This window comes from Cynocephalus volans, chromosome 7 (genome assembly GCF_027409185.1).
Source record: "Cynocephalus volans isolate mCynVol1 chromosome 7, mCynVol1.pri, whole genome shotgun sequence".
NCBI classification, from domain to species: Eukaryota; Metazoa; Chordata; class Mammalia; order Dermoptera; family Cynocephalidae; genus Cynocephalus; species Cynocephalus volans.
Window position 1 is genome coordinate 134,339,202 of NC_084466.1, and position 24,506 is coordinate 134,363,707.

At 53.0% G+C, this 24,506-nt stretch overlaps 1 protein-coding gene across 7 annotated transcripts in view; it reads left to right on the top strand.

The window, feature by feature from the left end:
- The first annotated feature begins 1,177 nt into the window (after positions 1-1,177).
- NEURL1 (neuralized E3 ubiquitin protein ligase 1) overlaps positions 1,178-24,506 on the top strand; it is a 33,249-nt gene continuing 9,920 nt past the window's right edge. Inside the window, exons 1-4 of one of the 7 annotated variants that reach the window (XM_063102354.1) lie at positions 1,178-1,446; positions 4,158-4,237; positions 14,287-14,528; positions 14,917-15,238. In XM_063102354.1, the coding sequence (XP_062958424.1) occupies positions 4,225-4,237; positions 14,287-14,528; positions 14,917-15,238 (577 nt within the window). In that variant the 5' untranslated portion in view covers positions 1,178-1,446; positions 4,158-4,224. Of the gene's footprint in view, positions 1,447-2,746; positions 2,824-4,157; positions 4,238-12,472; positions 12,582-13,833; positions 14,000-14,286; positions 14,529-14,916; positions 15,239-24,506 lie in introns of those variants that run through there. The other 6 variants (XM_063102350.1, XM_063102352.1, XM_063102349.1 and 3 more) reach the window with 6 other exon arrangements.

The window sequence follows — 24,506 nt, forward strand, 5'->3', positions numbered from 1 at the left end:
CTGACCTACTGGGTAACCTCAGGCAAGCTCCTCAGCCTCTCAGAACCCCTGAGTTCTTTTCTGCCTCTTCTGGCACACAGTGAGTGCTTGGTGCAGGGTGGCTGCTCTCTTGGTGGTGACCTGGTCTCCCACGTGCCTGCCTGGGGCCCAAGGGGCCTGCCTTCCCACCTCCCTCTTCCCTCTGTTGGCACTGTTCCCTCTCCCCTGCCCCCATGGTGGGGTGCCAGGTTCTGCACCTTATGATTTTTCCAGCAACTGCATGGGAGCATGTGTGTTGTGTGTGTATGTTGCAAGGTGTGTATGTAACCATGTGAGAGTGTCTGGCAGGCAGTGGGTGGTTAAGTGCACAATGGTGAATGCTTGTGAGTTCTCATGAGCCTGCACATGTGATCTCCATGTGACATGAGAGGGACGTATGGTGTGGCTCTTTCTGTGTTGGGGTGTGTACGTGCATGATTAAAGGGACGATGTGGTGTGGGGTAAAAGCCTGAGTCCCGGTGCCAGGCCGCCTGGGTTTATGTCCCAGCCCTGCCACTTCAGGTGAGTAATCTCTCTCTGTGTCAGTTTCGTCATCTGTAAGTTAATTATAATAGTGGTACCTGTTGATGATAAAACTGATCTCATCATTCAGCTTCTGAGGACCGAAGGAGTTAATACTTGTAATGTACTTGGAACAGAGCCTGGAGGAACACTGAGCCGTGTCAGCTCTTTGTTGATAAGCTTCACTAGCTTGACTGGGAACTCCTTGAGGGCAGGGACAATGTCTGTTTTGCTCACCCTCGTGTCCTCACCTCACTCAGTGTCTGCATGTCGTGGGTGAGCGATGGCATGTGAAGAATGAATGGCTGTAGGCCTGAGCAATGGTGAGGTGTGTGTGTGTGTGTGTGTGTGTGTGTGTGTGTGTGTATGTCACTCCATCCATAGCATGGTGCTTGTGTGTGTGTGTGTGTGTGTGGGTGTGTGTGTGTGATGGGGAATGCGTGTGTGTGCATGTTTGTGTGTCCCTGCTTGGGCTGGGGCATCTCCAGCGCTTTCTGGAGCTCGGCTGCTATTTCAGGAAGCCTCCAGTCTCCTCCTCCTTATGTAAATAAACATGACAGATCCCATCGGCTTTACCAGCGCGGGGAGGTGGGGAGGCTCCAGAGTGGGTGGGAACTGGGAGGCGGTGGGGAGCAGGGCCAGAGGGGTGTGCGTGCGTGTGTGGCCGGCCTCGCGGCTCGCGGGCAGGCGGCTGTGTGCGGGAGGGAGCGCGTGGGGACACAGGAGGGGCCGCTGGGCTTGGCCGTGCCATGCCGGCCACCGGCTGCTGCGGGGGAAGACAGGGGGGAGGAGGAGGGGAGCTGGCGGCCAGGGCGGCTTGGTGACGAGGCTGGTTGGCCAAACGGAGGTGGCTGTGCTGCCCGCTGCCCACGATGGGGGGACAGATCACCCGGAGCACCCTCCACGGTAAGGCCCCAGCTGATGCCTGGGGGCCCGGGCCCGTCCACCCCCAGCCTGGAGACCACCTGGGGAGGCTGGGGCAGAGAGGCACCGGGGCGGAGGGCTTGGTCATCCCCCCTGCCTCTTCACTCCTTGCTGGGCTCTAGGGAGAGTGGGCAGAGAGGGGCTTTCCCTGACGGTGGAGGGAAGCCAGGCATCTGAGTCTCCCCATAAAGTCTCCTGACCTCTTACTAGGGTGCTGACCATCCCCAAGTGGATGTGAGGTCCTGGTTGCCCCTACCTGCCTCTCCCTGGGACTGAGGCATACTACAATTAGGCAGCTGAGGGGACCTGTTTGTGGGCCCTGGGATGTGGGCATGGAGGTGGTGCTGTGTTCCATGATGGAGCGGGGGAGAGATGTATGGGCATATGTGTGTGTGCACGAGTGTGTGTTTCTGTGTTCCTGAGTGTACACTGGCAGTGTCTGTGGGTGTGTACTTGTGTTGGCTTGTGCCTAAGCACACGGCTGTGCAACTGACAGCCCCCCACATTGCCTGGCCTTGGTTCTCAAGGTGTGTGCTCTGTGGGGGAGGCCAATGAACTTCAGAACCCCTTGGGTTCACATCCATAGACAGACCCACAGGCGGGGGGTCATGGGGTAGGAGGGAGGTGGCTGGTTGGCTCCCTGTTTGCAGGGCTCCTCCCTGCCCCAAATCCTGTCCTTTTGTCCCCCTGGGTCTGGTGCTGTGGTCTTGGGATCAACATGGCTGATGATGTGGCAATAAACCCAGAAAGGGGAAGCCTTCCACCCAGGGCCCTGGGAACTGGGGTTCCTTCACAAACTGGGGGGTACCAGAGCAGCATGGGCTGACCTTGGGGAGTCCCTGCTGCACTCTGCTATGTCCCATCCTCCCCACTCAGGCAGGGTATTAAGAGACGGGGCCACCTCCATCTGCTGAGTTAGTGGGCTGAGGAATCTGGGGGAGGCCCAGGGAGGCAGGAGGGTGGTGCAGGAGTCAGTGTGAGGCCATGGTCAGGACTGGTGACCAAGTGGCTTCCCCTTTCTGGGTGCTGGACTTTGGGAGAGTAATTTCTAATTTAAAAAGAAAGAGGCAGGGAAAGACATGGGAAAAGCAAATCATTGGCTCTCTTAAAAGGAAATGAATTTTGTCCTGGGCCTGGAGGGCCAAGTGACAGATGGAAGGCCCTGGAAGACACATAATCCGGAGCCAGGCCAGGGGCAGTGCCATTGCCTGGGCCTTGGCCTGAGACTCGGGTTGGGCTGACCTGGACCTGGCCCTGCCTGTCTGTGGGGCAGGGGCCCTTCTCAGGGCTCACTGGCCCCAGCAGGCCTGTTGGAGAGGGTCTGAGCCGACCAGCATTTTCCACTGGAGTCACACGTGGGTAAGCCTGTGGCCTGGGAAGGACAGAGAGGTCCTCAGCGGGCTTGAGATGCAACACACTGTCCTCCAGCTGACTTGGAGCACGGGCTCCACCAGGGGGTGAGGACCCCGAGGTCACTCAGCTGATGTTCTGGAATAGATAGATGTGTGCTGTGATGAGGGCAAGCGTCTTCCCGAGCCTCCGTTTCCTCATCTGTCCATGGGGCTGGTAATAGTACCCTCTTCATAGCATTACTGTGAGGATTACAGGGATCAGTGTAAGCAGAGCACCTAACATGGTGAAAACCAAGAGGGCTTGGAAGGGCATTCTGAGCCCAGGGTCATATTCCCTTCCTTGTCCCATCCCTTGTGTCCTGTTTCCCTGGAGATAGGAGGATAGCTGGAGTTGCTCTGAGAACTCTAGGAGTTGGGCATCTGGGCTGGGTGGTCATCGGTGAGCACTAGGCAAATGCCCCCTCTGCCTCAGCCCCCAACCCCTTGCCAGGACAACCCTCCTTAGGCTGGGCCTCAGCCTGGGATGTTTGCTTGAGTCCCCAGACCCCCAGCCAGGACCCAAAGTGTAGTCCTCACACGTCTTTACCATGAGTGCCTATACCTGTGTACACTGGCTGCCCCAGTGGCTCTGGGTTCGCCTCCTTCTGGGAGGTGAGATGGGGCCAGTGGGAGATGCAGGACTTGCTCCCGAAGACGTGTTGAAATGGTCCTTGATTGTATTTCACTGTGGCCTGGGGCTTTTGGTTTGTTTCAAGCCAAAGATTGTGGATTGCTGGGCTGGACGGGGTGAGGGAAGGTGACAGGGTGACCCAGGACTCCGTGTGGGGGTGTTTCTGGTCTTGTGTTTGTGGACGTGTTTAGGATCTCTCTTCTGGTGTCTACAGATTGTGTACCTTTTTGGGTGTCTCTGTGCACCTGTGGGATGTGCCTCCATCTGTGTATTTAAGGGGTTGCATGTTGTCACATCTGTGTTTCCATGTGTGAACAGCCACATTGGTGGCACCTGTGGCTCTGACATGCCAGTATGTGTGTGTGCACGTGTGTGTGTGTTGGGGCTGGCAGTGAGGAGTCAGCTTGTCTGGGACAGCTTGGCAGGGGACCGATGGTAGAAATGAACTCTCACTTGGAAAATGGTTTCGGCAGTTACATGCTTGATCTCTTCCACCAGCAGGTTTCCAGAGCTGCTCCTGGCCTTGAGGACAGGCTGGCGGGGAGGGGAGGCGGTGCTCAAGGGGAGGCCGCAGCAGCACTGGGAGGCCCCCGCTCCACCTCTTCATCTCTCCCCTCTTTTCTTCCTCTTCCCTCCCTTCCTCCTTCACTTCCCTTCCACACTCCCTCCAGGGCAAGGGATGGATCCGTCACTGAAGAGTTGAGTGTGGATGACACCCACACATGTACCCAGACATACATGTCACCCCCAGGTTGGTCTCTGGACTTAACAAACCCGAGTGTTGGAGAATGCAGGGGTGTGGGGACCCGAGAGGATGGTTCTCGCTCCCTCCTGTCATAGAGGGGGATGCTGTGGCCCAGAAAGGAAAATGGTGACTGAGGTCATGCACCTGGCTCCTCAAAGGGGAAGTCAGGCTGTGTCTGTGGCTGACTCCCCACTTGTCCTTCTTGGGTTCCTTAATCCCCAGACAGACAAGCAGGGGAGAAGGTGTCCAGTGGCCTGATGGGACCCGATATTAGCACACAGGGAGCCTCCTGTCCCCTGGCAGCAGTTCTGGGGACTTGGGCCATGATGAGCCCTCTGGAGCCTGCAGGTGTGTCTGTGAACTACGTGCACACACGTGCCCGCACCCCACTTGGCCCGCGGGCTCCAGGAGGGTGGGCGTCAGGCTGATCCATGTCTGTCGTCCCTTAAGTCAGCCAGTGCCTGGCATGCAGCAGGCACATGGTAGACACTCAGTCCAGGAGTAAGAGGGGAGGAGTGTGGGGTACGGGCCCTGTCCACTGGACCATGCAGCAGGTGGAGAAACTGCCAGGGAGGTGAGAAGAGGTGAGGCCTGAGTGAGGCCTGGAGGCCAGGCAAGATCTGGAGAGGAAGGGCAGTGGGGCAGGTGTTCTCCGTGAGAGTTCAAAGCCTGTCCTGCTCTTGCTGGCTGTGCGACTTTGGGCTAGTCCCTTCATCTCTCTGAGTTCAGTGTCCACTTCCATTAGTTGACCTTCATTCTCAGGCCTGGCCTGGGAGCTGCAGAGGCCTTGGAGGAAGTGAGTTGGGTAGAGGGAGGGTTCATGGAGAGGAGAAGGGACTAAGCATTCCGGTCAGCTAGCAGTGTCCACTGAGGAATCTGTGCAGTGTGACAGGTCTGAGTTCAGAGCACAGATCCACCACTTACACACTATGTGACCTTGGGCAAGCTATTAGTTCTCAAGTGCGCCTCCTTCTCTGTGAAATGGGACTACTGATGCTGTATTAGTTATCTATTGCTGCATAATAAATTACCCTCAAATATAGCAGCCTAACACAGCAAACGTTTACTTATCTTACAGTTTCTGTGGGGCAGGAATTGTGGGGCAGGAATCTTGGCATAGTTTAGCTAAGTGCCTCTGACTTAATGTCTCTCCAGAGTTTGTAGAGACATTGGATATAGGTCCCCCTGGAGGGGACCCATATCCAAGCTCACTGGCACAGCTATTGGCAGCCTTTGGTCCCTCACCACATGGGCTTCACAAGGCTGCTTCATGGAGGCAATTTGAGAGAGAGCAATTTGAGAGAGACAAGAGGTTGTAACCAAGACAGAAGCCACAGTCTTTTTGTAACCCAGTCTGGGGCGTGCCATCCCATCATTTCAGCTGTGTTTTATCCAAGCCGATTGTTAGGTCCAGCCCACACTTAGGGGGCAGGGGCTCACCCAAGGGCATGAATGACCAGAGGTGGATACGGGGATGGCTAGGGTCATCGTAGAGGCTGCTTCCCCCAGATACCTACATTGCAGGGATGGAAAGGGAGAGAACAGGCTGTATAGGAAGGGCATAGAGTGCAGTGTCTGATATACAAGAAATAATCAACCCTCGTGGCCTTTCTGTTCTCCTTGTTTTCTCCTACCAGCAAGTGGGGAGCTATTGAAGGTTCTTGAGCAGGCAGGGCTGTAGTCAGGCATATAGTGTGGGATCTCAGCTCTGGGCAGGGAAGGAAGCTGCTCCCTTTATTGCTTTCTTTTTCTCATTTCTCTACGGAGCACCAGAAAGGGCAAGGCACAAAGTGGGTGCTCCCTGAACACCTGCCAAGTCATCGGTAGGTGGAGGAATCAAACATCAGCAGTTCATTTCACAGTTTCTATTGAGCACCTGCTGTGTGCTCTGGGCGAGGCTCTGGGGAAACAGCCGTAAAAAAGACAATGGTCTCTGCCCTCAGCAGACTCATAGTTCGTCAGGGAGCAGACAGACACAGATAGCCCTGCAGCCTTCCCCAGCCAGAAAGCTGCTCTGCAAGGCACAGAAAATGATCTGAGTGCCTCTCTTCTTAGCTCTCCCAAGGATGGCAGCAGGGACATGTCCGTGCACTGCCTACAATGGGTGCCTCAGGGCATTTGGGCTTATCCTGTGGAGGAAGCAAGTTGAGAAAGGCTGCTTGGTGATGGATGCTCTGTTAGGGGGTGTACAGGGTCCCCAGAGATCCATCGCAGGGCTCCTAACTCAGTCTAGGGGTCAGAAAGACTTCTGGGAAAAGTCAAGGTCTGAAGGAGAAAGTAAAGAAAGGCAGATACATAGGTGGAAAGGGGGAAGGAAAGGTTCCCAGCAAAGAAATAGGCCTGAGTGAGGCTTGGCAACAAGAGACAGGGAGGGAGGTGGGCCCTTCCAAGGAATGGAGAAGTTCACTTCTGCCCAGTTTTACTATCATCTCTATTACCTGAGTCCCCTCCCCACCTGTCCTTCCATCCCGAGTCAGGAATCCCAACTCTTCCAATGGTTCTCCCAAATTCTTTCCTCCCGAGGGAGCCCTATTGAATTAATGCGTATAAAGTAGTCCAAATCAGGACCACCCTGGCAATCTGAGATTAGGGTGTTTGGGATAAAATAAGACTGAGGTGTCCAGCTTCCTATTGGGCTGAAATGAGCTGATGTATTCCTATGGTGGTGGTTGTTGCTTTTATAAAAAAAAAGAAAAAAGAAAAGAAAAAAAGAAGATGTATGTTGGGATCAGATGTTAATGTTTGCAAAATGCTTTTGCATCTATGAACCCACTGGGTCCTCACAACAGCCTGGAGTGGTGCACAGGGCAGCTACGATGAGCCTCATTTTATAGAGAAAGAACTCAAAGTTCAGAGAGGCAAAGCAACTTGCCCAAAGCCACACATTGGGGTTTGAACCGGGGCCTCCTGCCTACAATGCTCCTGCTCTTTGCCCCGCCCCACTGCCCAGAAAGTGAGACAAGCCTTCTTCATAGGAGGTAATAATGATGGCGCCAGCACCGCCAGCATGTCAGGGCCATGGGTTCAGAAGAAGGTGAGCTCCAATGCAAGGGGATCAGCTGGGCCTTGAAAGGAGGGTGGGATTTGGAAAGCACAGGCAGGGCAGGGAGAGAAGATACGTGGGTGGGGGAATGGCTTGAGCAAGGTGTGGAGGTAGGAAAGCAGAGAGCGATATAACAGTAGTAGCAGTAATAATAATAATAGCAACTACTTACTGAGTTTTACACACACCATCTCTCTCTTTTTTTTTTTTAAAGATGACTGGTAAGGGGGTCTTAACCTTTGACTTGGTGTTGTCAGCACCACGCTCTCCCAAGTGCGCTAACCAGCCCTCCCTATATAGGGATCCGAACCTGTGGCCTTGGTGTTATCAGCACTACACTCTCTCAAGTGAGCCACGGGCTGGCCCCTCACACACCATCTCTTTTAATCCTCACAAGAATCTCATGAAGAAGGTCTGACATGGTCCCATTTCACAGATGAGAAAAGTGAGGCTAAGCATGTAACTTAACTTCTGAGGATCTGTGTCACAGCGGCACTGGGGGTTTAAATCAAGATGCTGCTCATTAAGCCATGTAGAGGTTGGGCATTGTCAGGATGATTGTCGCTGTCGTTCAGAGTGGTGAGCCCCCTCACTGTCCCTCCTTGGCAGCCCAGATGAGCCCAACCAGGCATCTGTGGCACCTCTAGTGGTTCTGGGGCAGAGCCTGGTGGGGGCAATGAGGAGGTCACTTTGGAGACTATGTGTGCCCAAGCGTCTCCCCTGGGACCCCACCGAGAGGCAGGAATGTGATCCTGAGCTGGCTGAGGGTCACCCTGAGGGCTGGTCAGGCTTGTGTCTGCCAGCTCATAAATGATCAGGAAGAATGGGGCCATGGGGGAGAGTTTCCATTGTGTCAGCAGCAGCCACGCCTGAGGGGGGTGCCCCCACTGTGGTTCCCAAGAAGCTTGTAAACCTGTGACTAAGGGGGGCCCTCCCCAAGAACTCTGCTGGGAGCCAGGTGTCATGACTGGGGCTCTACCAGGACCATTTGCCACTGTGGAGCAGTTGTGCGGCCGACATGCCCACCATCACGAAGCTCTTTGCTGCTTTTGCTCCCCTAGCCTGGGCTGCCAGGCCCCTCCTGCACACAGCCTTTCCCCACTACGCCTGCCATCTCGGACTTGTGGGGAAAATGAGCTCCAGTATTAGATGCTGAGTAGAGTCCTTTACCCTGGACATGGCATTGGAAGACCAGGGTTCAAGTCCCGGTTCTGCCACATAATTGCTGTGTGACCTCAAGAAAGTTGCTTAACCAGTCTGAATGGTAACTCACTCATCCACAGAATGGGGACCTTAAGGGATCTTAGTGTATTTCAAAGTGCTGGGAGAGAGCCCTGTTGGATAGTGTGGGGAAGAAGCCCTGCCCCTCCACCCCCATAGACCCTTGGCATTGGAGCTGTGCTCAGGGATAATTCTCATTTTGCTTTCTGTGTCCGTGCCCCCCATCCCAGTGTCCGAGGATTTTAATGCCAGCTGAGATAAAGGAGGGAGATAGCAGAAGCAAGGACTCCAGGGGTGGGGGAGGTGGTGGTCACCCTGGTCAGGGCCACCACGTTGGACACTCTGAGGGCACCATTCACGTTGCAGTCCATGAGAACGGCACCTCTGGGAGATATGCAGGGCATAGTTGTGTAGACTATAGTCGCCCTGGCCCTGGTTCAGAAAAGTGACGAGGCTGCAGTTAGGGCCACGGCAGCAGGGTGGACAGGAGGGGACAGTACCCAGGGATGTAGATGAGTATTTCTGAGGTGGGATTGGCAGATGGCAGTGGAGTGCTCAAAGCCTCCAGTGGCCTGGGAGCATGGGAGGGTGTGGTCAGAAGTTCACCAAGTGACAGGAAACCACAGTCCATGGGCAGGGGGTGCCCAGCAGACCGAAGGGGTTTTCAAGTACTCTTTACAGAGATGGCTCGGTGGCCGTTGACCACACAGCGAGCTCATGCACAGAGAGGAGCAACAGTGACCAGCTCCTGGGGTGGGCCTGCCTCTGTGGCTGTCTTGATGGCCCGAGACCACACTGTGGGCAGGAGAAGGCAGGCCTGGGGCGTTGCAGGCCCCAGTCAGCGAGTGGGGCTTTGCTGCTGCCGAGGCGCTCCTGTCCATGCGTGTGAGGGGGCGGGGAACGGCACCCCCGTTCCACTTCACAGATGTGGAAGGAACTTAGTTAGAGCGACAGGCCCGGTCAGGTTTGGGGGTCTCCCGTTAGGCGCTGCCCTGGGTGGCGTGAGGTGGGGGCTGAGGTGGTCAGAAATGCCAGCCCCTCTTCCCTCCATCTTAATGAAGAGCTGGCTTGTTAATTATTGTTGCTTTTTGAGGTATAATGTATATACAATAAAATTCACCCTTTTGAAGTATATAATTTGGTGCATTTTGACAAATGTACATGTTGTATAACCACTACCCCATCAAGATACAGCTATCACTGTAAAAACTTCCTTTGTGCCCCTTTGTAGTCAGATCTTGTCCCCTCCCCCAACTCTGATATCCACCCATCTCTGATATCCACCCATCTCTCTGTGTCCAGTTTTGCCTTTCCCAGAATGATGTACAGATGGAATCATGCAGCATGCAGTCTTTTCATCTGGCTCCTTTCACTAAGCTTTCTTCTGAGATTCATCCCTGTTGTTGTGGGTACCAGTAGTCATGTTGATTTTTATTGCAGAGTAGTGGTCATTGTGTGGATGTACCAGATTTTACTTGTCCATTCTCCAGTTGAAGGATGTTTGAGTTGTTTCCAGTTTTGAGTTATTATGAATAAAGCTGCTATACATTCACGTACAGGTCATTACATGCAGGTGTTTTCATTTCTCTTGGGTAAATGCCCAGAAGCATGAGTGCTGGGTTGTGTGATCGGTATTTCACATTCTAACACCACACTCTTACCAACTGAGCTAATTGGGCAGCCCCTCTATCTTTTTTACTTTTATTTTGGCGGCTGGCCAGTATGAGGATCTGAATCCTTGATCTTGGTGATAAAACACCGTGCTCTAACCAACTGAGCCACCCGGCCAGCTGTGTTTCATTTTATAAAAAGCTGCCAAACCATTTTCTACATTGGCTGCCCCATGCTGCACCCCACCAGCAAAGTATGAGGGCCAAGGACATGGCTTGCACTTCTGTGTGTTGGTGGTATACACATGTGTATCAGGGAGGCAATTTAACAGAATGCCATGCATCCCCCAGTGTGCTATGTAAGATGATTTTAGGTGGTACCTGGATGAACATTTTTTTCACATTTTACATGTGATGATTATATTTTAATGTGTATCAAAAAAATCAAGTCAGGCACAGAGAGATAAATACCACATGTTCTCACTCATATGTGGGAACTGAAAAAAGAAAAGTCAATCTTATGGAAGTAGAGTAGAATTGTGGTTACTAGAGGCTGGGAAGGGAAGGAGGAGCAGGGATAGGGAGAAGTTTGTTAAGGGATACAAAATCACAGCTAGATAGGAATATTAAGTTCTACTGGTCTACAGTACTGCTAGGCATCTATAATTAACAAGAATTTGTTGTATCTTCTCAAATGGCCAGAAGAGAGGAGCTCAAATGCTCTCATCACGAAGAAATGATAAATTTGACCATCACGTGTTGTATACATGTATTGAAATATAACTCTGTACCCATAAATATGTACAATCAATATGTGTCAATTAAAAATAAACAAATAAATGTATCCAGCACACCAGACTCATGATTTCCTGGCTGTTAACGCTTAATTGCTAATGACTCAGGCCCTGGAGTAAGATCGTTGGCTTTGCCTAGATCCCTTTCCTACCAGCTGTGTGACCTTGGGCAATCCACTTAATCTCTCCAAGGCTCAGATGTGTCATTAGTAAAATGGGTTGATAATGTCCCTTTCTCCCTCCTAAGTTTGCTGTAAGGGTGAAACTGGTAAATGCATGTAAAACTCCCAGTTCAGAGCTATTTAAGTGCTTGACAAATTGCTGCTGTTATTAGATGTGTATGGCCCCTGTGTGACAGGCATGTATTTTATGTGTATCGTTTTGTGCATCCACGTGTGCATGAATGCATGCATGTGTGCCCAGTGCTTATGTAAATGTATGGTTACGGGTCTCAGGGTCTGTGTTTCCTAGGGTCCGGGTTACCATCATGTGCTCACGGGTATGTGTATGTGCCCATGAGTGTATCTTTTAGAGGCTACGTGTCTGGGAGCACATTGTGCCCCCAGGACCAGGGTGCCCCCACCCCCGTCTTCTCCACCTGTTCTGCTATCAGCCAGTGTGCTGGGCCTGTGCTGCCCCATCCCCAACCCCCATCCAACACTGGAATTGGCAGGGGATCTGCACCCTTGGGTTCTCCTTGTGGGGTGGCATTGGGGATGTCCTTCATCTCCTACCCCCAGATGTCTCCACCATATTTGCCCAGTAAAGGTCCAGTGTTTTCTGGACCTTTACCCAGGGCCCCGGGATCCCAAGTGGGGTGCATGGGAAGGAGGGCAAGCATTTTGAAGGGAGCTGAGACCCTGCAGTTGGTCCATGGGTTCTGGGTGGAAGCTGGGGAGGGGGAACCCCAAAGGCAGGCTGTAATCAGCAGCTGGGCTCAACAGGTTTTAAAACACCGCTTTATTGAGGTATCATTGACATACACTAAACTGCATGTGTTTAAAGTGGACAATCTGGTGTATTTTCACATATGTATACACCCATGAAATCATCACCACAACCGTGATGAACACAGGTTCACCACCCCAAAAGTTGCTTTGCGCCCCTTGGTCATGCCCCCTCTCTCCCCCACCATCCCAGGCACCCACTTACCTGCTTTTGATCACGATAGCTTGCACTTCCTAGAATTTGATAAAAGCGGGACACAGTGGAAGGAGGAGGGGTTTTGAAGGAAATGGAGCCCCTGTAGTTGCTCCATGGATTGTGTATTCTTTTTTTTTTTTTAATGTGGCTTATTTCACTCAGCATGATTATTTTGAAATTCATCCATGTTGTTATTCATATCAACACTTCACTGCTCTTTACTGCTGAGTAGTATTCCATTGTATAGATATACCATAATTTATTATCCATTCACACAGCAGGTATTTTTTTTCCCCTTTATCCTTTCATTTCTACATATGAATATGCCCCTAAACAATGTGTAATGTCACCTTTCACCAGCAGGTGTTCTTTTAAACCAGGAGTCAGCTGTGTCTGAGGCTGGCCTGAGCTCAGTGGGCACCTTTTCCAGGCAGGGCACCTGTAGCCAGTGTCACTCTCTGCACTTCGCCCCAGCTGTCCACTTCCTTGGAATGACCTCCCCTCCTCTGCATGTCCAGAGGCCACTCAGCTTCTCCCAGGTAGGCTTCCTGGACTGTCTGGGTCTCCCCTGAGCAATGCCAGCCCTCACAGCCAGACAGCTTGCACCATTCAGCGGTCTCGGTCTTGTCTCCTTGCTGAGAGCAGGGCGAGCTCCTTCTCGTGCCATCCCCACTAGGGGACCCGCATGTGGGGAGCTACTCCAGGGAGGCCCTGGGCTGAGGAGACAGGTGTCTGGGGCCCTCCGGGGAAAGAGGGAGCGAGAATGCAAAGAGATGCAATCACAGCCTGCCCAGATGTTTGGGCTCCCTGGCTTCCAGGGTTCCTCTGTCCCTTTCCCCTTCCTCCCTGTCTTCTGTGTCCTTCCTGGAAGCCCCTCCTCCTGCTTTAGGGAGTGGAAGGATCTGACCCTGCTCCCTGCATTACTAAATTCCTGCCTCAGAGGGACCAAAGTTTGAAACACCCCAGCAGGCCTCTGTCACATTTTCTGGCCTTCTACTCCCCCACTCCTTCTTCCCCATCCTTCACGGCTCTCTTTCCTCAAGATGCCAGGGTGGCAGGGCTCTGCTTCCCGATGGCTGGACATAGATGTTGGGGACAAAGTGAACACCTCCCTGAGCCCCCAGCCCCTGAGGCTGTGTGTTAATGCTGCCAGTGCTGCTGCCACTTGTCTTGGAGCCACTGGGTAGAAGTCGCCCATGGTGCCAGAGAGGGGAAGTGGCTTCCTCATGGTTACACAGCCTGGTAATGACAGATACAAGCCACTCAACACCTAGCCCTGTGCTTTTTTCCTCTCCCTGTCCTGCCCCCTGGATGCCAACTGCACATTTGTAAACTGTCTTCTCTTCAACCAAGCCCCGTCCTGTACTCCAGTTCATCTTTGGATGTGGTAGACCTATCTGTAGAAGAAAGCTCCGTGTCTCCCCAGCTGGAGGTTCTTGAGGCAGATCCTGGGTGAAGTGGAGCCTGCCTGTGTCCACCATGCTGCAGGCAAAGGCCATGCCAAGTGGGGAGGGAGCCTGCGGTGGAGGGAGGTGGCCTGTGGCCTGTGGGAGGGACGTGATGGACATGGCCCTGGGACTGATGCTGTAGAGGCCGCCTCACCCACCTTCCTGGTCTTCAGGGGCAGCCCCTGGCCAGGTGTCCACTGCAGCCCAACCTTGTCAGCCCAGCTCCAGTGCCTCCCCCGCCTCCAGGAGGCCTTCCTGGGAGGTGACCTGCCTGCTGGTCTTTCTGGTGCTTAGTGTGCCATTTTGTCCTGTGATTTCTGCCCATGTCTATCTCCCTCTGCAGACTGTTGGCTTCCTGAGGCCAGGATCCATGTATGTTTCATGTCTATATCTCCAGTGCCTAGGACAGGACTTGGTGTTCAGCAGATACCTGATGAATATTTGTTGAATAAAGTAAATCAATAGATAAATGACGGTGGTAGTGACAGTGAATGGTGTGGACAGTAGAGGTAAATGGTGATTTATGGCAATGGTGGATGTGGTGGTGGGAAGTGATGGTGAAGGAGAGGTGGATGGTAGTAGTGGATAGTGGTAGATAGTGAACTGGGAGATCGGATGGATGGTAGCTGGAGAAGGGTGGTGGTAAAAGGAGGCAGTGGGGGTGTGGGCGATGATGGTGGAATACTGGGCTGTGGGTGGTTTCTGCCTATGCCCACCCTCTGCCCTTCCCTACGGCACCCTCATCCGGCTCTTGGACCCATCAAGTTCTCTGACGCTGTGGCCTGTTCCTTTGCAGACTCCATCGGGGGTCCCTTCCCCGTCACCTCCCACCGATGCCACCACAAGCAGAAGCACTGCCCGCCAGTGCTGCCGGGCGGGGGGCTCCCGGCCACGCCGCTGCTCTTCCACCCACACACCAAGGGCTCCCAGATCCTCATGGACCTCAGCCACAAGGCCGTCAAGAGGCAGGCCAGCTTCTGCAATGCCATCACCTTCAGTAACCGCCCGGTCCTCATCTACGAGCAAGTCAGGCTGAAGGTGGGCCTCCCTCCCCGCTCGCCCTCTCTGTGTCCCCAGGGCCTCTGCACTTTCTCCCTCGGTCACTGCCAGCTCTTGCCACCCTTGCCACACCCTGCGCCTTCTCTTTTCTCTCTTCCACCCTTCCCTCTGCCTTACTCCTTTCTCAACCTTCCCCATTTGGCAAAGAAAGAATGGGGGAGGGAGTGGCCGTGGGAACCGCTGGCTCTCCCAGGCTGCAGCAAGGCTCCTGAGGGAGGGAAAGGAGCTCGGATGGTGGGCAGGCTGGCAGTGGGGCACCTGCTGGGCGTCTCCTGAGGGTGGTCTGCAGGGAAGGGCACACTCCCTTCCCCTTGGTCTGACTGACACAGGGGGAGAGGCTGGGCTGAGGCTGACCCCCTGCCACCAGATCACCAAGAAGCAGTGCTGCTGGAGCGGGGCCCTGCGGCTGGGCTTCACGAGCAAGGACCCGTCCCGCATCCACCCTGACTCGCTGCCCAAGTATGCCTGCCCTGACCTGGTGTCCCAGAGCGGTTTCTGGGCCAAGGCACTGCCTGAGGAGTTTGCCAATGAGGGCAACATCATCGCTTTCTGGGTGGACAAGAAGGGCCGCGTCTTCTACCGCATCAACGACTCAGGCGCCATGCTCTTCTTCAACGGGGTCCGCACGGCTGACCCGCTCTGGGCCCTGGTGGATGTCTACGGCCTCACACGGGGCGTCCAGCTGCTTGGTGAGTGCCCACTGCTCTCTCCGGCCCCTTAGAGGCAGGGTCCACCCCTCGGCCTCTAGGCTCTGTGGCCTGACACTGCTCGGCCCCATCAGGTATGGGAACCCCTCCCCAACTGGTAGCAGCCCCAGGGACACGGGGGCACAGGTGTAGCTTTGGGAACCTTCCTGTGAACTGCAGAGAGCTCCCTCCCTTCAGGCCTGCAGCTTTGCCAAGTGGAGCCTGGAAGAGATCCCTGCCACTGCAGCCCCTCAGGTTGTGCCTTTGAGCAGTGCACAACCCTCACCCCCAGAAGGTAATTAATATTAATCATCATAACCAGTTTATAGAGTGCTCACTATGTGCTAGACACTTCATTATTGCCTGTTCTTATAGCAACCATGGGAGACAGACTCCATCAGTGGGCCCATGGAGGTGGAGACTCGGTTCAGGGAGACTGAGTTGCTGGCCCCAGGAGATGTGACCCGTGAGTGGTAGAACCTACTTCAGCTCTGTGTCTCCAGCTCCAAAGCAAGCTCTTAGTGCCTGGACTCTGCAGCATCCCAGGAGGCTGGGTTCCAACCCCACCCCAGTGCTTTTTGTAGGAATGTCGGGTACAAGGGATGGGAGTGGGGAACAGAAGGCACCAGCTAAGACTCTTCTGCCTGCTCCTGGGCCCCCAGTGTAAGTTAGGCTTTTTCAGGGGAGTGAGAGGGCAGATATCCTATGGGGTGAGGAGGAGGAGCATCAGAGGCAGCCTGGAGCACTAGGGTACCAGGCTTCCTGGAGACAGCACCCATGCCAGGGCTGGCAGGGGCCGCAGAGACTCTCAGACTTCTTAGACTCACACAGTGAGTTGGTGGTTGAGGTGGGACTAGAACCCAGGTCACCTGACTCCCAGTCCAGGATCCTCCCCACTCCTACCTTTTTATACTTGTGCACAGGCACTCGAGCGCATGTGTATATGTAGACTCTGGGTATACAGCATCCTGTTGGCAAACTGGCTTTGTCTCCAGGCACAGCCTGCATGAGCCTCAGTTTCCTCATCTGTAAAATGGGTTGGCAGGAAGATTAAATTAAAGAGGCTGTGAAGAAGTGCCCAGCACAGCCCTGAGCATCTAGTACGTGCTCGATCAATGCTTGTTCCTTCCACCTCCCATCCCCACCCCACCTCCCCGCAGAGAAGAATGCATGAAGGGGGTCAACAAGCCTTTTTTTTTCCTTTCTGACTTCAGAGCCTAGAAACAGTGAAGCTCTTCTTTTCCAAACACCTTTATTTGAGTAAAAAGACAGTGAAAGTTAAAACAAAGAAATGAGTAATTGTCAGAAGGCTTTCTGTTTGTTGAGTTCCAGCCATCAGGAGGCTGTTTTTATTAACTAATAATTTGGGAACTTTCTGTTTTTCAACTCAATAAAAAGTGTTTCTACATTCACACTGACATTTAAGAGCCTGAAGCCGGGCCGTTCTGGGTCTCAGCAACTGAAGAAGGGCTCCCAGGCTGACCGAGGATCATCTGCTTTCCAGTCCCACTGTGAAGTGGGTGCACCTGCAGGGCCTCGGCCTGCTGCGGGCAGAAAGGGCCATGGTTACACACCTGAGCCATAGAGACAGACCTAGGGTGGATCCTGGCTTCATCCTGGATGGGGTGTGGGACTTCAGCTTCCCCATCTGTAAAATGGGAGTAATAATAAATGCTCTCACGGTTCTTTTGAAGGCCTAGAAGCTGACTTATGAGGAGCAGCTGATGCACAGAAGGTAGTCAGTGAGTGTTGGTTATCTCCACCCATCCTGGACAGGGCAATGCTTAACCCAGCGTGCCAGTGACCGCCTTGGTGCTGCTCTGCTATCCTCAGGGCCCCACATGTCAAGGCGTTGGGGTCCCAAAGCTAGATTCTGAGCTCCAGCCTGGCCGCTTCTCTCTGAGACTCAGTCTTCTCATCTGTGAAATGGTCATAAATCCTATGATTTGGCCTAGGGCTCAATCACATGGAGGTGGAAGACACAGTATGTCTCTGCTCTGAAGAAAATTGCAGTCTTGGTGGGGGGTGGCAGGTGGAGATGGGGCAACATTCTTGCTTTTCACTAAGCAAAGAATGCCCTTCCTCCCCATCCTCTCTTTGGTTTCAAGGCCTAGTTCAAAAGCCATCTCCTCCCTGAAGCCTTCCCAGGTAGAATTCTCTTCTCCATGTTTGTGCCCCAGCACATGGTGCCTATGCTTCTCTCAGTACTGAGGCATAGGCTGAGCCTTGATCTGTTGTATGTCTATTTCCCCACAAGACAGGGAGGACTTTGAGGGAGGAATCCTTGTTTTACCCTGCTGGGCTCTTCTCCAGAGTGGAACATTGTGCCTGGCCTGCAAAAGACACTGAATAATATTTGCAGGATGGATGAGGGAGAGTGGTGGGATGGATGGAGGGAAGGCAGATGACTTGTCAGATGAAGAGAAGGGATGTTGGGTGGGTGGGGTCTGAGGTGTACCCAGCCCTGCCCACAGGCAGCCCCAGGCTGACAGCCCACTGGGAAGTTAGGAAGACAAAGCAAACACTCCAGACACAGTCAGGGCATAACCCTAGACAAGACAGTAAATCGCTGAACGCTGTGGTCATAGGATCGCTTCCATCTGCCAAGATGGTTTCCATCCAGTTATCTCACTTAACCCCTAGCAGCAGGCCCCAGAGGGAGTGCTTTTTATCCCCATTTGGCAGGGAGAAAACTGAGGCCCGTGGAAGGCCTGGCTTGCCCACGTAAGGACGTTGTGGAGCTGGGACTTGAAGTGGTGTTCTGATACCAAAAGCAATGCCTTTCCCATTACCCTCCAGCAGGTTTGAATGTAAAAGGAGGCCGGAAGTCAGAGGAAGCTGAGGTCAGTGAGGACAGATGGAGTTCAGGAAGGCTTCTTGGAGGAGGAGGCATGGCTGGGCCTACAGGTTCTAGGAGGGTCTGGACAGGGAGGAATGAAAGGGGATGTGCCAGGTGACACAGGGTTTCCAACCCTCGGGGGCCCAAGAGGGGCCTGGAGAATAATCTGAAGGGCCCCACCCTAGGGCCGGAGCCCAGGCAGCCTGACCTGGCGTGGCCCCTCCCCGTCTGTGACTATAAATGGGTCTGCTTGTGGTATTTCCAGTTGCATTTGGATTTCCTAGCAGGCTCCTCTCTGCACACCCAATAAGGCTGAGGCCCCAGCTGATTCTTGTCCCAGCCATAAATCACCATAATCCCTGGGCATTTTGGAACACTGACTATGGCCCCTAAATTCAATTAACAGATTAAAATATCTCTACATTTTGTTCTTCCTAAATTAATTTTTTTTCTTTTTGGTTAAAAAAAGAAAAAAGAGCGAGCGAGCGATCTATCCAAGAGATCTTCTGAGGTGTGCCTGCTGTCTGTGATACTCCTGGCTGCCCTATACAGTTTCAGGGTCAATGTCCTTCCTCTTGCCTCTCTTCCCACGTCCCGCCTCTCCCTCTCTCCCTTGCCTGCCGCTTCACTGCAGATGTCTTTCTCCCTCCACCCAGACCTTTCTGGTTCATCTTGCTTTCCCTGGTCTCCCTTCCCAACTGCTACCTCTCCTATAAAGAAAGTCACTCTCTGTCTTGGCAGCTTTGAGGATGGGCCAGTCCTTCCTGGGGTGATTATCCCCCAAACCAGTGTCTGATCTTTAGGGATTTCCTGCCAGGCTTGGCCCCATCTCCTACTGCCTCTGTCTGGAACCTGTGGCCAAAGCTGTCCAGACCTCACCTGGCCTGCATCTGTTCCTCAGACCAGAGGTTCCTGGGGGACCTGGCACATAGTAGATGCACAAGTTAGGCCATGGAGGGGTGGGCTGTGTCCCTGGACAGAGTGGAGGCAGGGGCTGTGACTCCCATCCCTGCCCTCCCTGCCCTGACCATAACCCAGGCCCACCCTGGTGCCCAAGCATGGCCCAGCAAGCCCATTTCAGGCCTTCCAGGCTTCCTCTTGTTATGCTAGAGTTCAGCAGATCACCCTCTTTCCTCAGGGCACCCTGGCCCAAGCCTTGGCTGGTATCTCCAAGAATAACAGCTTCCTACCTCCAGGAAGAAGGACCCGCGAGCAACTAAATAAACACAAGTTTTATGGGGTGATTAATACTTGGAGAGAGACGCTCCAATCTCAATTTTTCAAGGTCTCTTTGCTCCTCTCAGAAATGTTGACTCAGAAGAGCAGCTGTGGGTCCTGGCAGAAGGCGAGTGAGCCATGACTCCACTTACAGGGTGCTCCTCAGCATCCCTCTATGCCCACTACAGCCCAGGCACTATGCAGGAGAAGGGGGAAGACAGAAGAACGAAAACCCAGCCCCTCTCCTAGAAGAGAGTTTACACTGGGGACACATTATAGAACTGCTGTGAGTGGCCTACATCCAATTCTGCAACTAAATGTGGGCTGAAGAGTAAAACTGTTGGGGGGTGCAGCTAGGGAGCAATCCAAGAGGACTTCCTGTAGGAGATGAGTTTCAAGTCAGGAATGAAGGGAGGTGAAAAGAATGGATTGACTGAGGAGCAGCAATGTAGGCCACGCAGGAGAGGTGTGCGTAGGCACAGAGGTGGGGCATTAGCAGTCAGTAGGGGAGCAGATCCTTGAGGGGAAGAGGTGAAATAGAAAGTTAGTGGGTGGCTTGTGGAGGTGAGGGGTGTGCACAGGTGTGGGTATATGTGTGCATCACAGAGGAGAGAGCCATGATAATAGAAGATTTCCAGCAGCTTCTGTGCTGTCAAATTGTTCAGTAAGAGGAACTGTGATTGACAGTGACGTGCAAGGTCCAGAGAGTGTGGGAGGGGGGCTGCCCCAATTCTCCCGGCCAGGCTGGAATTCAGTTCCCCCAGGCTGATCTGGGCATAAGGTCAGTGCGAGGGGACCGATGAGCACATCAGATGGTAGTGACTGAGCCCAGGAGGGGTTAGAAGGGCATTAGGTGGGGGCTCCCAAGGAATCATGGCATTCTGCTTCATTCCCTTCTGCGCAAGTTCCCAGATCTTGGTAAGAGACCCCACCTGCCTACTGAGGAGAGAGATGTATGGAGACTCAGGGTAGCCTTCTGAGGGCTAGGCTGTTGCTGGGCAGGTCCTCTGGGGTGGTGGGCCAGTGTTGCTGTCCTGCAGTGAGAGGCCTGGGCCCCCCGGGAGGTAAGACCCTAGGTCAGATCCCCTGTCTTGGGTGTGCCTCAGCTTGGCAGCAGTGAGAGTGGGAGCGATCGCCAGCTGAGGGCCACACTGCCATCTGGGGCTTCCGCTTCCCAGGCTAAACCAATATTTACCCTCTGCTGTGGCTGCCAGGGGCCAAGAGGCAAATATTAGTTTAAGGAGCACGAGCCAGCTCTTGGGATGGCGGAAGAGTTGAGGATGCTGATCATGATTTCTTCCTCTTTGACAATTATTTCTTTTTGATTTAAAAAACAAAAAAATCTTGCTGTTCCTTCTCCTTCAGAGATACTTTCAAGCATTTCCTTTCTGCTCACCCCAAATTCTGCCGATTATATCAGGGCCTCACACCTAATGTTCCCCTCCACCAGGAACCCTTCCCTGATCTCACCTGTTCGAAACGACCCTCCCTCCTCCCGGCCATCTGAAGCACGTGGAGATCGGAGTGCTATAAACAATTTTGCGTCATGTATGAGGGTGCTTCAAAAAGTTCATGGAAAAATATAATTAAAAGATAATATGAATCTCTCTGTGAGCTTTTTGAAGTACCCTTGTATTACGTTGTCTTTTTTTTTTTTTTTTTTTTTTTGTCAGCACCACACTCTCCCAAGTGAACCACGGGCCGGCCCCTCATAAATCCTCTTTGTATATAAAGAAAGTTGGTATTGTACTCATTTTGCAGACAAGGAAACAGAGGCTCAGAGAGGTCTGATAACTTTCCCAAGGTCACACAGCTGGTAGTTGGTGGAGCTGGGATTTGAACTCATGATCCTGGGTTACATTGCCTCCCACCTTCTCTTGATGTGAGTCCATCTGATCTCCCTAAGTCTGGATAACCCCCAAGGGTGGGGGATGTGGCCCTCCTGTGTCTTCCAGGACAGAGCTTATGAGGGCTCAAGGCATTAAGGATCAGCTGCACATACTGGACACAGATAGGTCACCAGGGCCCTAGCAGTGCTGGTGCAAGGAGGGGGGGACAGTGGGGTGCCCAGGATGACTTATTTGGTGAAGGGGGAGGGGTCGGCATGCCTTGTTGTTCCTTGAAGGCTCCTGAGGGCTTTGTCTGGTTCCTTCGTTCAGGGTATATTCTAGTTTTCTACCTGAATGCATAAGCTGAACCATGTATAATTGCCAGTACTGGAATGTTTCTAACTTATAGAAATGGCAATTTCATGTTCCCACTTAGTATCTCTGGCCCAAGATATAGTTCTGGGGACTTGGAAGAGACCTGCGGGGCTCAGGTTGGGGCATGTGTATAGAGAGGAGCTGGGGCCATGAAGTACTGGAGACAAAGCCCTCATTTCAGAAGCAGGAGACTGATTGAATCAAGCCTTGGCTTGGCCACTCACTAGCTCTGGGCAGTTTCTCAGCCTCTCTGTGTCTCAGCCTCCTCATCTATTATTTGGGCATAATTATCCATGCCCCACTTATCACAGATATCTGTGAGGCTCACAGATATGTGTGTTTACACAAATGGGAAGGGCTATTGTCGTTAGATTAAAAAGGAATACCTAATCTAACCCCTCCGTCCCCGACTCCCACCACCGAAGAGACAAACCTCCAAGCCAGTCCTCCAAATAAAAGTGGGAGCCTTAAAACCGAGTCCCTGTATCTGGATGAAATCTAAATTGTTTTTTGGATCAAGATCTATGGTTCTCCAGTTGGGTTCCTTGGAACACCGGGGTTCCACAGAGGCATCTCTGACGCAGTGAGAAGTGCAGAGGGGGGTGAGGGGGGCAGGGCTCTGCACCTGCCTCCTAGACTTCAACTGGAGCTTTTGGTTTTGTTGAACAAAAGGATTCCACTGCTTAGGAAAAAAAGTGTGAGAACCACTCGACCAGATAGATGATTCTGAGAATCTATAAGATCCTGTGGCTTGAAGATTCTATAAATCTAGGAGTCTGTGACTGTGAGTGATTCTGGAACATTCTGCCCTTCCCGCCATAAGCCTCAGAAAGCACGTTTGTTTCTCTTAGCTTTCCTATGGTTGGGCTTAAAAGGAGAGAGTGGAGGTGGGTGTGGGTTTCAGGGTGCTGTCCAGAGGGGTGGAGAACCCCCTCACCTGTCCTAGCTGCGTGCCCGCCCTCCCCTGCTCTGTGCCAGATGCGGACCAGAAGGAGGATGTTTATGGAGACAGTAGATGGGCTGGCAGCGCCTTCCAAACAGGGGCCAGCAGACATTCACCAGCTGGCTGGGCAGCTGCAGGGTGACCCGTGGTTAAAGATTATCCAGTGCTCTGGACGTAAGAATCTAAACAAATGAGACTCTCAGTCTAAGGGCAGGCCCTGCTTTAAAGGAGGCCCTCACTGAAGTTGAGGTCCCCCAGCCAGTGCCCAGGCTCGGCCTTGGTTACCCTGCACCGGCTGGCACGTGTGGCAGGACTGGGTGGCTTTCTGGGCGAGAGCCCTGGGGCCCTACCCGGCCTGGCCCTTCTCCCCTCTCCTCTGCTCTCTCCTTGCTGGCCTTGCCCAGACCGTTCTCCTGGCCTTTGCTACATGTTCCCACCCCACGTGCCTCTAGCCTCTGTCTGTCCTTCAGCCCGGGTCAAATCCTGTTTCTTCCAAGATGCCTTCCCCACCCCGCTCTGAAACAGGAAGGAGATCTCAGCCTCAGCTGGAGATCTGTATCCTAAAGGGGATATTTATCCTGAAGAAGAGAAGGCTCCCAGGAGGCCCCAGGAGTGAATCCATACAACGAGAGATTTTCTATCAGTCACAGTTATTCAAAGATAAGGGACAGGTAGCTTTGGTAGGCAGTGACCTTCCTGTCCCCAGGGTCATTCTAGCCAAGGCTGAGTGAGAACTTGGCAGGGATAAATGGATTTCCTGGTTCCTGGGTTCCTTAATCTCTCTAAGGTCCTGTCTAATCTGAGATGCTAAATTTCTTGTGGTTAGATTGTATTTAAATATTTTCATACCTCTAAACCTTGACTTTCCCACTGACTACTGGCTCCCCAGAGCCCAGGGCACAGGTCCCAGCTTCTCCCTCTCCCTATACCCCTTTCCCAGGGCTGTGCACACAGATCAGTGAGTAGGTGCCCAGAGCGCCACCCTGAGGGGAGGAGACACCTGGCCCAGGTCTCCCTGACCTTGCAGGGCCTGGTTATTTATGCTGTGGCCCAGGGTGTCTGAGCTGCGACTAACAAGTTCCTTCCTGAAAGGGGACATGTGAGGGGAGCCAACTTAGCACCTTCTCTCCGGGCTTTGGAGCCATGTTCCGCCCCTCGTCCATCATAAGCACTCCAAAGTGTGCAGCTGTGTGTCCCTGGCACCGATGACATAACTTGTTGCTTCCAATAGGGGGCCACCCCACTGCTTGGGGTTACAGCCTGTCCATCTGATTTTTCTAAGCCATACCCAGGGTGCAGTCTTGGGCTTAGGTTGGTCCCAGGGTGTTCTCCTATGGCTTGAAGGGCCTGGACACTGCCCTGACCTCCAACTTGATGCTGGCTCACTCCTCTGTGACCTTTGCCGAACCTTCTGTAGAGGGTGCTCTGACCAGCTTCTCCATCTCGAGTTTCATCTATTTCAGGGCCTTGCTGCAGCTGGGCCCGCTGATGGGATGGTTATTTTGGAGCTTGCTGTCCGCCTGCAGCTGCTCCTGACCCCGAGGGGTGGAGGGGAAGGGAGAGAGAAGACATATTTGGCCTGGGCACCGACCTCAGGGATCTGTTCTGTTTTTAGCTGCTTCCCAGCAGCTCCTGTGCCTCCCTTCCCAACTCCAGCAATATTCCAAGCAAGGCCGAAGGGGCCATTTTCCTATCCCCTTCTCCTCTCTCTCCATCCTCTGTGTAATTTCCTTCTCCTCTTCCTTCTCTTCTTTCTCATGTAATTTACTTTTTAGCTACTTCTTCCTGGTCTTTAGTCAGTGATTTCATTCAATGAATATTTCCTGGGTGCCCATCATGACTGATGTGAAGTCCTATATTAAGGTTCAGAAAGTTGATGGTCTGAATATAGGTGGACCTGACTTTGGCTAACAAACTCACCCTGAGCAAATTCTAATATCTGAAGTTATCAGGTACTTTCTAGGTTCCAGGGGCTTCCCACTCTACCTCTGATTCTTGCAACAGCATCACCAGGCAGGTAGTTACCCCTGTTCTCTAGTTGAGCCATTTGAGCCTGGGAGGAAGGTT